We start from the raw sequence: 13964 nt of genomic DNA on the forward strand, positions 1-13964 counted from the left end.
TATAATTCCAAACCTGACCCAACCACACTAAAAAAAATCTGATATGATCTAAATCTAAATTTTCAAAAAGAATCAATCTAACCGAATCAGATTAAATCTCATTGGATTCAGATGAAATGGTCATCCCAACTCTCAACAGCACAGCCCAACCTAGCCCAGCACCCTTAACTGGGACATAACAAGATAACCTAATCAGTTAATCCCAGGTGCTAAGATCTATAGTCTAATCAATTATCAATCGATTCAATATATGTTATTACCTTTTGCCCATCAATTCAATTCAATCAATGATGACTTTGGAATTTCAATTATGATCAACATAACCCAACATAGAAAAATAATGTGGCGTTTGGTTCGCTAGAATGTTTATGAGGGAATTAAAATTTTTGAAGGAATTGAAATATGTGGGAATTGGAATCCAATTCCATATTCTATTTGATTGGCAGGAAATTGAATTAGAATCTAATTTCATATTCTGTTTGGTTCGCATACATGTCAGATGAATTTGATTTCAATAATATAAAATGTCATAATTGTCCTTCTTATTTTTTTTTTGCTTTATTTTAGTTTATTTTACAACTTATATGTAGTAATATATTATAAAAAATTAAAAAATATTAAAATTTCATTTTATTGATTGATTATTCATTTTAATAAATTATAAAAATCATGCTAATAAACATTATAAGTTAAAATAATCGCAATAAAAATATGTTAATAAGTTACCAAAAGATAGAGCAATATTTCGATACATTCTAATCGGAGTATGTTAATTAGTTACCAAAAAATAGACCAAAAACTATTTTTATTCAATATATGAATTAGAAACTCGACCCGACACGACTCAAAATAATAAAAAAATTATTTTTATTCAATAAAAACATTGACTTAATTGAAAAAAAATTATATATAGAGGGGTATTATTGTAATTATTCCTAAATATATAAGGTAAAATTATATATTTTTTCGGGTCGGTCCAATTTTTTCACCCTAAACCCAAACCTGACCCTAATATCACACTTAAAAAAACCCGACCCGACTCGACCCAAATATCACACTTAAAAAACCCGACCCGAACAAAATAAAGTTTCATTCGACCCGACCCGAATATATAAATTAGAAATCCGACCCGACCCGACCCGAAATAATAAAAAATTATTTTTATTTAATAAAAACAGTGACTTAATCCGACCTGACCCAAATTATATATATTTTCGGGCCGGTCCAGTTTTTTTCACCCTAAACCCTAACCCGACCCGACCCAAATATCACACTTAAAAAAACCCGACCCGACCCGACCCGAATATCACACTTAAAAAAACCTGACCGACTCGACTCGAACATCACACTTAAAAAACCCGACCCGAACAAAATAAAGTTTCATCCGACCCGACCCGAATATATGAATTAGAAATCCAACCCGACCCGACCCGAAATAATAAAAAAAATTATTTAATAAAAACAGTGACTTAATCCGACCCGGCCTGAATTATATATATTTTCGGGTCGGTCCAATTTTTTTCACCCTAAATCCGAACCCGAACCGACCAAAATAAAGTTTCACCCGACCCGGCCCGACTATATGAATTAGAAACTCGACCCAACCCGAAATAATAAAAAATATTTTTATTCAATATATGAATAAATTACCAAAAGATTGATGAAGATAGTATGGTCAAATTTCAATTCCCTCCAACAAGGGAATTGAATTTCATCTATTTTTGGATGTTATTTCATTTTCCCTCATTTGATGGAATTGAATTCCATCATTCTATCATGGATTCCAATTCCCTTGAAAAACTTGAACCAAATATAAAAAAAATGATGAAATTAGATTTCAATTCCAAAAAAATTTCATCCAACCAAATGTCATCTAAGTGTTCGTCACTGTTGTCGAGCTACAATGCAATTGCTACACGTTAATCAAGTCTGGCTTATCACCCTATGCATTTAGCCTTTGGTCACCTTCGTCATAATTGGGGGGGGGGGAGAGGTAGCTACACTGTTAAGTCTTGTCTCGAGCAGTCGATAGTGTTCGAAACATATCATATCCGCATATTCGTATTCGAATATATATCGATACTAAAAGTTAGAATATGTTGATATTTAGCCAACAAAACAGTGTAAAAACAAAAGAAGCTTTCTGTTATTCCCTACTGGTTATGTCCTCTTTATCTACATAGTTTTCAAGCAAGAGTGAGTTCTAGAGAAACATCATTGAGACCTAAGGTCTCAGCTTTGCCATGCCTTAACATCGTCTCGGAAACTCTCGAGTTAATTGATCGGCAAATCGAACAATCGGACACTGTTCTCTCCGTCGCTGCCTGATGATTGCACTTCCAATTTGCACCACCATGTAGCCGCTCCGCGTTCGGCTGTTCATTATTCTCCTGTCGAATCGAAAACGGACTAATTTCTCGGTGTACAATCAACAAAAAATGACAGAAACAAAGAGAGATGATTACTTGGATCGTGCAACTTTTGAGTAAATCCTTGAAGATTATATATGAATTTGATGTTTGCTCAGATTCTCTGTATGATAACTGGTTACTCCCTTTGTTTCCATACCTGCAGACATGGAGGAAGGTCTCAATATAAACAAAATCTCGGTACATTTTCCTTCTAAATATTCGATACACCGACTGTGTATAATTCTACCATTGTAGCGGCCGAAATACGGTTCTCGAAGGCATCCCTTCGATTCCAAGGCCGACACTTTGGAATGAATTGCGATTAAAGGGTCCTCCATGATCCTTAAACTGATGATTTTGTTGGCAGTTCATGTTCATCGGATCCGATACCTCCCCGTTTCTCCTTGCTGCAACAGCCGCTTCTGCAATATTACACAACCAAACATACATATATAAGACATATACATGAAAATTGTATGTATATATCATTTTATATATGTCATGCACGAATCTCGTATGTATATACCTTGCATCATCTGTTCATGCTTGGTGCTCCTATACATCTGTTCATATATATCAAACCAAACAAAGACTCTCAAAATACATACCAGAATTCAAAAACAAACAAAACCCAGAATTCTTTCAACATATATATATGTATATGTATATATATACAAACCTGAAGATGGCTCTTAACGTGCGAGATTGTTAGTCCTTTCACATCCATTATCTGTAACACCATCTTTGGGGTTGCTCCTAGGTAAATATGCATTAATAATTTGAGGAAAAAAGGGGTTAAAGAAGGTATAGTTATAATTTGAGGAAGAAAGCTTGCTTACTGTCTTCTCCACCCAAGCGTTCAACTGCATGCACGAAGCACTGGTGAAGATCAGACGTCCATCTCAAACGAGGCATTTTCGATCTAACGTAAGGCCTCACGAGCAGCGGTTTCAGGCTAATTTCCGACAGATTATCGTCCTTATTGTGTCGCCTCGTGACTCTCACGGTTGCCGCCGATGGTAACTGCGAATAAACACAGCCGGTGTCCTCGAGGGAAGAAGATGAAGATGAATTAGAACCCCCTTTGAGCAGCCAACTATCAACATCAGCAGTTTTCTTCATTTTTGTTGCCTAAAGATGATCAGACAATGAAAATGAAAGAGGAGGAGAAGAAGAAAGAGGAAGGGGTGTTTAGTGAAAGTTGAAACAGAAAGAGAATAAATACATGGGAAGACTTGTGTTGCATGGATTTTGTCTTGTTCTGCAGCTTTTCTTACAGTCTTTTAAGGGCCAGTTTTAGTCTATTGGAGGTTCGATTAGAAAAAGGAAAATTTGGACACGGAATTTCAAAACTCAGTTTCTTCATTAAAAAAAGGGGGAATAACTTGATTAATTGGGTGGGAAAAAAAAACCAGAATAAAAATCACAAATTTAATAATAATAAAAAAAGAAAAGTTGGCTTAATTTAACGTAACGTCTTCAAACTATGGTTCAATTCTAAATATTAGCTCTCAAACTTCAAAACGTTTCAATTGAGTCATAAGAGTATTAGTCCCATATCAACATGTGTATATATAGCTAAATCCAAACTCTCCATGTGATAGATATACTCATACTTATAATTTGATCAGTATATTTTAAATGTGTCATACATCATATCTCAACTGATATTCAAAGACGTACATAGGATAGAACATTAAAACTTCCAAATTATTGAACTCCGAATTTGATAGAAATATAAGTATTTAAACCAAACAAAATTTGGATTATGACTTAATTTATTTAATTTAAAATTTGCAATAAGTTAATAGGTATTTAAATAAAAAAGGAATCAAGACTTAACTTGACTAATTTTTAAATTGAAAAAAGCCTAGAAAAAATTAAATTAGAAAATTTGAGGACCAGACTTAAGTTATCTAAGTCCAAAACTATTGGGTATTAAAAGGTAATTGCACCCGAAAATTTGGGTAGGGGACAAGTAAGGATGGCAACATGTTGAGTTGGGGGTTGGGTAATCTAACCCGATAAGTATACTCCTCAATTCGAATTCGAACTGACTCGAGTTTAGTAAGATCTCATCCTAATGTCGAAATTCGATCCAATCTGATACAAATATATATATTTATTTTTTTGAATAGTCTATATGATTACAAGGTAGTCTATGTTTATAACTTTCTTAACCAATTGACAATGCACACACAACCTGCAGACATAGTTATTAGAACTCAAGACTTCTGGGGAGAACAACATTCTTTTTTATCATTGAGGCTATTTGATGAGTTCATACTTTTTTTTATTAAATATAGAGAGAGGTATCGTGGAAATTATCCTTAAATATATAGAAGAAAATTGTACTTTAATCCCGGGTCAGGTTAGAGATTTTTCACTCTAAACTCGAATGAACTTGACCTCAACCTTTAAAAAAGTTGGCTCTATCCAAACTCAAATTTTTAGAATAAAAAAATCCAACCCTATTAAATTAGATCTAATCAAAACTCAATGAATTCGAGTAGGATTGTCTTCCCAAGAGATAATCCCCCCTCCCACTTCCTTAATAGTTCCATCTCTGCAGGCATTTAATACCCAAACTAATGACTAAATTGATGGTTGGACTTGATTGATACAAATTAATAAATTGAAAACTCAATTAGAACATTATAAAATTTTAAGAGTTATTTAAAATCTGAATCACAATTTAGGACGTCCTATGCAATTAACCAAAAAAAACCCCTTTTCATCCCAAATTTCTTCATGATATGCTTGGTTTCAAGTTCAAAGTTATTCTTTGGTGGCCATATATATATATATATATATCCTGACATCCATTGTTCTTTCAATTTTCTGTTGAAGAACATAAATGCAAGTGTTGAATTCATTTATCGTCCAGATTCTTAGAATTAATCTCAAGCCCCAACTATTTTTATTGAATTTATTGTAGGAGATTCTGCAATAATTTTTACAGTTAAGAAATGGAAAAAAAATAGGAAAAAGCTAAACGTTATATAAACACAAACAGCTATTCACTAGAAAACAAAGAAAAAGACAGAAACGTTAACAATGGCCCAAAGTGAAACATGGAGCCATTGACATGTAAAATGACCTAAGCATTTTGCTGATTTGCACTTCTTACTACAAACGTGTTCAGTCCTTCCTTCCTCATTCCTCAAAACAGGAGACTTCCCTTTATTCCGGCCATCTCTACTTTAACTTACATAATATATATATATACTCGGCATTTTATCCATCAACATTTCATTTTAGGTTAAAAATGCTTCTAACGTTATTAAATAGTCACTTTAGCACTTATTCTTTTTTTAGAGCGTTTTGGCCAAACGTTTTATTTTAGGAGGAAAAAACTCATATTTTGAAGTGTTGACAGTTTGTTGACTAATAATTTCTATCCACGAAAGGTTTTTTGTCTTAAGACAAAACGAAGAAGACCAAAATGATCTTAAAAAATAGGAATCAAAGTGATTATTTAATCAAACATTATAGACAATTTTTTTTATTATGTCTGTTTTAGTTTTTTTCTTGGAGCACTAAAGCATGGACAGTTTCATTCTATGCAAGAAGAAGCCAATGTTCACACTAACCGATCGAGTGTGGGGTTGGGTATACGCAAGCATTGTTTTATATTCCCAGCTGGCTTCTGGTGCTCATGCAGTGGCCACGTCGAATGTCCAAAACGTCACACTGCGATGACCATTTTTCTTTGCTATGGGGAATTGCCCAACAATGGGTGAAACCAACTTTTTGTCTGTCGGTTTGTAATGAAATTGCTGACAAAGGGGGGTTTGAATTTGAAAGGATGGCAACTCAAAGTAGACGGTTTCAAATTGTAGGGGGAGGGGGGAATATTCCTTGTTCATGGAATTTGCCAGATTTTTGGACAAGTGAGTGTCTTGATGTCATAAGGGTTTAAAAGTAAACTTGTCTGAATTAAGGACAATCTGAATTAAGGACATAAATTTTATTTGATTCAGTCTGAAAAGCTTGTGATGTGACTCGTTTGATGAAACTATAACTTGAGAGAAAAATAGGGTATATTGGTGAAGATATTTCATTTTTTTTTACGTTTGCCCCCAAAAGGTCATCTATATGAATGCAATGCTAAATGATCATACATTCTTTCACCAACTGATCACAACAGGAATGAATAACAAAAATTGAGCATTCTCTGTTATGAACATCAGGCAAATTTTTAAACCGCATATGGCTTAACAGTGTGTTTAATCTAGGAAGAAGAGATGTGATGCAAATACACTGACGTCGAATTCGAATAAAACAACCCCCAATTCGCCGCCGACTCCGGGGGCGACTTCAAGTTCTCGTTAAACAACTGGTATGCAAACACACTGGAAGTGCTTAGGATGCAGAGCGGTTCCACTGTGATCTAAAATATGCTTGATAAGATTCGAATTATAGGTATCTGCATTGTCTATAGTAGTAGCATGAAGTTCTTTTGAATCCCATTTCGAAGGCCAACCGCTCTCGGTAACAAGCACCACAGCATCAAGCACATAATATGGACAAAGAAGCCGAAGATGGTACCGTATTTAGAACCTCATCTCCGACGCTGATACGAGCGATGAGTGTTTCGGGGTAGTAAGGGACCACTACCAGCCAATGTAATCCTCATCTAGTAAAAGATTGAGATTACATCATCGACATCACCAAAAAAAAGTAAAAGATTGTATCTAGACTTCCTTGATTGCAAACTTCTTAACAGGCCAAATCTATGTCCTTTGAAACACTCTGAGCGCGGTTTGGATCAGAACCTCTCAAGATTTGCAGCCAGTTTACAGATCTCTTCATCAAAATTTACAGCCAGCACAGTTTCAAGCAAAATCTTCCATAGCCAAGCAACGAGAACAAGACTATCAAAAGCCAACCGGACCACAACTCTCACACCACATTGATGCCTTGAAACGAAGCAAAAGTCATAACACTAACATCAAACTCAAAATCACTTCAATGAACTTGATACTTGTACAATGGTAAATACACCGCTCCATCTCTATGTGTCAATCGCCACTGCGATCACCCACCAACAAAATATCGCTACAACGAAAGACCTGACCAACCAGCTTAGAACTATCAATCATTAGGAAAATTAGAAAAAAATCTCGCACAGACAATGGCTACCTTCAATTGCAATGTTAAATCACTTTATTTGTCAAGCATAAAACCACGCCAAGCGACTCAACGCCTACCAGACCTAACAATGCCATCGACATACTATGTCGACATACACGACAACTCAACAAAAACTAACATTACCAAAACCACAGGGACATCCTCAACTTCAAAGCAAGCTTTGCTTGACTCTGAGCCTAAGTAATCAAATACCACATTGCTATCGCTGTCAATTAAGCCCTCAATTCACATCAACCTAACAATATTCCTTCAAAACCATCAAACCAACATATGCTAGTTCAAGAACACGCCATAATCATATCAATGACAGGAACGCATACACAAACGAAGCTGCCTTTGCCAAAAGCATCCTCCAATGTGAAGAACTATGAAGAAGAAAAAGAAAACAATGGTGATGACTGATGAAAAAAGCAGTGAGCTTAGAGTTCACCATTAAAGAGCCTAACATTATATATATATTTCACCTTATGTAACATATCAATGACAGGAACGACTACACAATCGTGAAGGTTGATGATTTCAATTTCATGGTAGAAGGTTTATACTCAGTTTTTTTGTGTGTGGATAAATCAGCAATTTATTACCCAAAATAGCAATGTTATGCTACAACCAATCATAAAAAAAACAAGGCAGCCTAATTACAAAAAGAACCAAAGATTGGTTAGACTATACCCCAAGCATTACAGAGATAAAAATTAGTACTATCAAGTCTATCTATAGCTTTACCCCTTAGTCTAATACTAACAGTTTCGACAATATCTTTAAGCAAAGTATCGATCGATCTAAATCGACCCTGGAAAATACATTGATTTCTTTCCTGCCAGATGGAGTAAATGAAAGCGTTCCAATAAATCTTCAGCAAAGTGGTGATAAGAGACTTCCCTTTCCAGGAAATGCTTGCCCGAGAGACCATTGTTTCCCAAGTGAGTGAAGAATAAGTCATACCATTAAGCTTCAAAATAGCTTTCCAAAGTCCAACAGCAAAAGAACATTGAGAGAAAAGATGATCCCGCGATTCTTGAAATTGGTAGCAGTTAACGCATATCGAATCAGAACATAACCCATTCTCCGCAAACGATCTCTAGTAGGTAACCTGTCCAATAATACCATCCAAGAGATCAAATTGTGCTTTGGAATATGCAAAGGGTACCAAATCAGTCTATGCCAATGAACTTTCATGCCTTGCGTCCATATCTTGTCCCAGACTTCCTTAATCGCTGAGGAGCAGACATAACAATAGGATAAGCAATTGGTCTCAACTTTTTTATACTCAGCTTTAATATGTGTTGTTGGAAAAGAAAATGAAATTAGAAAAACCCTTAAAATAATCGCTAAATTTAAATTTAATTGTGATACGCATTAAATGAAGAATTTGATTTGGAAAATAAAATCTGTGAATAGATGACATGAAAAAAAAAAGATTGATATGTATTTTTTTAATTGGTTGGAGCCAATAATGATGTGGTGGAGAGGGTACATGAAATAATTTCTCCTCTCCAATTAAAAGAATACATATCAATCTTTTTTTTCATATCGTTTATTCACATAGATTTTATTTTCCAAATCAAATTCTTCATTTAATGCATATTACAATTAAACTTAAATTTAACAATTATTCTTAGGGTCTTCCTAATTTCATTTTCTTCTCCAACAACACATATCAAAGCTGGGTATAAACCTTCTACCATAAATTGAAATCATCAACCGTCACGATTTTCTTGTACTTCTGTCATGGTTTCTTCCCGTTTTCACTCTCATTCACTCCTTTTATTTTCTCCAACAATACCTATCAGTTGATTATAAACCTTCGTTATATTGTGGTATCAAATGAGGATCAAATAAATTAGTTTAGAACAGGTAAAGGAATTTTTTCACTTAAAAGGATGAACAAGCTAGCGAATAAAACTGATGTTTTCGCACATAAAATCCGAGACCATGGTAATGAACCTTCTAAACATATGAGAAAAATTGAAAAAGAATTAAAGATATTAGTATCTAATATTCACATTTCAGAACTGCAGTGAAATTGGAGCCAAAGATCACTGAAAAGTTAAGGGAAAATTTAGTTTGGGGGCAAGAATTCATCAAGTAGGAGGGGTGGAGAAAGTTCTCAAACAATTGTTTAGTGTTAGAGATCAACAACATCGGGTTCTACAGTTGGCTTGCTTTTCATTTCCTCTCCAAAGGTGGCTTTTCATTTCTCAAATTAGTGTTATCTTGTCTGAAAATTTTACCAAAACACTTTCTTTAATTGATTATTTATATAATTAATAATATATTTTAAATTTTTATTAGATCAAAATGTTTTAACATTTTTATATACCTTTTAAATTTTTGTTTTTAAAAGTTTTAACCATATGTATTTTTAATCTTGTAAAAATTCATATAAAAATATAAAATTATATAATATTTTAATGCATGTTATAAAAAATGCAATTTCTGAGACGGACCGAGTTAGAGTTGAGGAAAATTTCTTTTATCGAGTTCAAATATCAAAATTTTAAATAATTATATATATAACTCTAATAATACAAGGAACAATGTGCTAAGTGTACTGTACATGCAAGAAAAAAACTGAGCTAATTATGATACCATGGCTGCTATGCTAGAAACTCATTCTCCCACTCGAACCTCTCCAACAAGATATTGAAGAATCCATCTCCTACTCTTTACGAAAAAAACGAGAAGCAACCACCGCCGCACGACCATCGACACCGTCATCGGAGGGCATTAACGAAGGCCATCAACGAATCAACGTCTCTCTTCTTGGATAAAAGTATAGTTGGGAAGAAAAGTACAGTTGGGAAGCTTCCCAACTGCAACTCTCTCTTTGCATACTCCTTGTCTTCACCATCGGTCTAAATTTAGCTACCTTCATCCCTGAACCTACCAGCTTCTCGGTTAATTCGACATAAGATTCTTCCATTGCCTTTTTCAAGTTTCAGAGACTCATTCATCGGATCAAATACGAAAAGGTCAACATTTTTCAATTGAATTATGCATAGTTTGAACCATGGTTTACCTGGCAGAAACGGCACCATGGGGCGTAGAGGACGACAAGCCACGGCTCTTTCCGGTTCTCCAATCTTGCCAAATTCTCAATTCCAGCCCTGCTCAATGTGACCAAGCTCTGGCTATTGAAAATGTCACTTCGAGTGGCAGTACCATTGGCATTGGTCACCCCATTGTCGATGCCATTAACTTCGGCTGTACCATCTTGCTTCAAATTTCCTTTATGTAAACCGCACTCCTGGGGCTTTGTATCCTCCCACCACCACCTTCCTTCCCTCTCGTGTTGTCCCGGAAGAACCCCCCCTCGTGCAAGGCTCGCAGCCTATAGACACATATCCTTGAGAATGCAAACCATTGACCGGCACATTCATTGCCCGGAGGAAATTCCAAATGTCTATCCCGTCGACATTCGCAACCGGGTTCCACTTCACCAAACTACCAATCCCACCATCCAATCCTTCAAAAACAAGATCCACTTGAACAACAGGTACCTCCGACTTGTCCCCAGAGACTGGTCTTTCCGCTGACCAGTAATCCAAGCAAGCAGCCCTTTGAGTGCTCTCCTCAAGGGCCTCACTTTCCTAACGCGGCAACATTCTTGATGTCCATCCTGGTAAAACAAAAACAATCCTTTGCTCCTCACCAATGCCTGAACTTCAGCAGCATCCGGAAACATGTACTCGATTCGAGTTCCGTAATGTTTCTCGACCTCGCTGAAGAATCGGTCTAATTATGATGAGATGCTACGGCAAATACATTATTTTTAAAATAGGTCTAATTATGGTTTTAATCCCTTTACTATGTTAAAATTAAGAATCCAATCCCGCTACTTTGATTTAGTATAATTAGGCACTCTACTTTTATAATGTTATTAGGTTTAAAATGATAACATTGTTAACGGCTACCGTTAAAATAACATAAATTGTCATCGCATCAAGGGTAGTAATTGACATTATTATCAATTTAACCACAAACTCAACATAGCATAGGGACTAAAACCAGAATTTAACCATTAATAATACTTACAAGATTAATCAAATTTTGAGCTAAATGTTACCTGAAGGCGATGGCAATGTCGTCCCCGAATATCTGTAAAGCCTTGTCCATAATTTCAAGCGGAGAGGCATTGTCAAGTTCTTTAGCCAATTGCTCGAAATCCTCAGCCTCTTCTTTTTCCAATACTGCTGTTCAATCCACCAAATAAGCAATCCCGAATTCAAGCTTATTTAATCATAATTAACTCGAAATTATAATTAATTTTTCTGCTGAAATTTTACCTAGAGAAGCAGCCATGGTTTCTGCCAGAGGAACAATGGAATCATTACGTTTTGGCTCTGCATTCACGGCCTTCACCGCGTAACGTCTTCGACTCAGATTCACCGTTGCATGACGATCTGCTAACCGGACTGAACCGATTTGAGGAACAGCAAAGCCCAAATTTAAAAAAAAAATCAATAAACTTAATCAACCTCTCAAAACAACATAATTTTTAAAAATGAAAGTACCTTTGAGATCGGAGGAGGAACTTGAACGAGGAAAGCTAGAACCAGAGATTGCAGCTGAAGAAGAAACAGCAAACGCCATTTTGAAACAATAATAATAATAATAATAATAATCTGTGGCTGAGTTATTTTTCTTTTTTATGTGTTTAGTGTTCGTAGGAGAGAATAATGATGACTCGAAGGCTTTTAAACAATGAGGGGATGAAAAGGGTTCAGTGAACCTGGACGTGATTGCGGATACTGATGGTTGGCTTACGTGGCTGATTTTGGAGGCAAAATGTCATTCCTCACTGCTTCCATCATACAACCGAGATGCTCCATAATTGGTGTTTTTAGTTCTCTTAGATTTTGAGGTTTGAATTATGACCTCACATATATGACCATCATTGAATTCAATTATGGTACTCCATGGCTATAAATAAATAAAATATCCTATTTTTTAAAACCTTTTCCTTTTTTCCTTGTTAAGTTGTTTCTTTATATAATAATATAACAGTAAATACAGTTTTTTTAACTGAAGTTTAAAAATTATAATTTACTCACTAAATTTTTTATTTGTTCTTATTTTGATTATTTTATTGTTAAATACTTAATGACGTTATAATTAATTTTTTTTCTTTTAAAAATTATGAAATGGCCTCAAAACTTTTTTCATTTTTTTAAAAACAATAAATTCTAATTTCGAATTTCTTTCAATTTATTAATAATGAAGCATCTTCTTTTAAATCTCAAAGGCAAAGGAGAAAGCAAGTTGCATATCTTGAGTCAATACTAATTGGATAGTCGATACTATAGATTAGAGTGATTTAAGGTTTTATGATTTTGGATTTAGGTTTGAATTATAAAGTGATTTAAGTAAAATTAAAATTGATAGAGTGATAGGAGACACTGAGATGAACTTGAGTGATTAGAAAATACGTAAGAAAATACAGTTTTGAGAGCCCAGGTCGTCAAAGCCGGAAACTGTAATTGATTTTGTGAAGGATCCCGACGTTTATATTTTTAAGCTCATCCAATGAGCTTCTACTCCTCAGCCACTCTGTTAAGTAATGCTTTGTGCCGGGAATTCAGATCGCTCCGTTAAATTCTATGAAAAGGTAGTTCACTTCAAAAGAACTTGTAAAGAAGGTTGATAGACCTGAATACAAGGTAAATTCTGTCCTACTTGGATTGTTCTGTTTAGAGTATTAGCCGGAGATATGAAGGTTATCCTTCAGCTGTGGAAGAAGAAGCTTACTGAACTCTCTCGCTTTTGTTGCGTGCACTTCACGGTACCCCATTGCCATGATGGGGTACGCAGAACAACACGAGACTACGGTTCTCGAGTTGACTTACAAGTATGGAGTGACTGAATATACCAAAGTTTCCTTTGTGCCGATTCCACCGTCCTTTTCAGGTGACTACTTTCCCCATTCCAGGTTGCTATTAGTACCGATGATGTAACAGAAGTGGTGTTATTCAAGAGCTTGGTAAGGCACTCAAAAACCAGGGTCAATCCGCGGAATCAACACTAGAATTACCTCTTTCCTAGATCCTGATGGCTGGAAAACTGTAAGCTTTAGTTCTACTAGCAACTTCACCATCTCTACCATGTTCTTAAGTATTCACAAGGAACTATAATTGGGTGTTTAACACGGATGGAAAACAGTTTGAAAGCGAGAAAAATGGCCCAGAACCTGCATCAACTTGAATATAAACCAAGAACATAATATGAAATTCGTTTTTTTTTTTTGCGTTAGCAGAATCCTTTTACGATGACGAGTTTATAAATATGGTTATGCTTTGTGTCTGCAGGTCCTGGTTAACAATGAAGACTTCCTGAAGGAACTCAAGTAGGCATTAAGCAGGGTAGTGCTACTATATGAATAAACTACTATCTCCA

The 13964-nt window shown here is 35.3% G+C and overlaps 1 protein-coding gene and 2 pseudogenes across 1 annotated transcript; 1 reads left to right on the top strand and 2 right to left on the bottom strand.

Moving 5' to 3' along the window:
* Window positions 1-2158: 2158 nt before the first annotated feature.
* Window positions 2159-3637, bottom strand: LOC120147161 (putative Myb family transcription factor At1g14600). The gene is made up of 6 exons (XM_039160597.1): window positions 3251-3637; window positions 3091-3167; window positions 2938-2974; window positions 2659-2833; window positions 2466-2568; window positions 2159-2390 (listed from the first exon to the last, which is right to left on the bottom strand). Exons 1-6 carry the CDS (start codon window positions 3531-3533, stop codon window positions 2187-2189), a joined length of 879 nt encoding a protein of 292 aa, XP_039016528.1. The 5' UTR covers window positions 3534-3637; the 3' UTR covers window positions 2159-2186.
* A 6495-nt stretch (window positions 3638-10132) lies between these two features.
* LOC120147160 lies at window positions 10133-12191 on the bottom strand (annotated as a pseudogene).
* Window positions 12192-12788: 597 nt separating this feature from the next.
* On the top strand, window positions 12789-13918 carry LOC120147107 (annotated as a pseudogene).
* Window positions 13919-13964: the final 46 nt, after the last annotated feature.

The sequence above is a fragment of the Hibiscus syriacus genome, unplaced genomic scaffold, assembly GCF_006381635.1.
Source record: "Hibiscus syriacus cultivar Baekdansim isolate YM2019G1 unplaced genomic scaffold, ASM638163v2 tig00110933_pilon, whole genome shotgun sequence".
Classification (NCBI taxonomy): Eukaryota; Viridiplantae; Streptophyta; class Magnoliopsida; order Malvales; family Malvaceae; genus Hibiscus; species Hibiscus syriacus.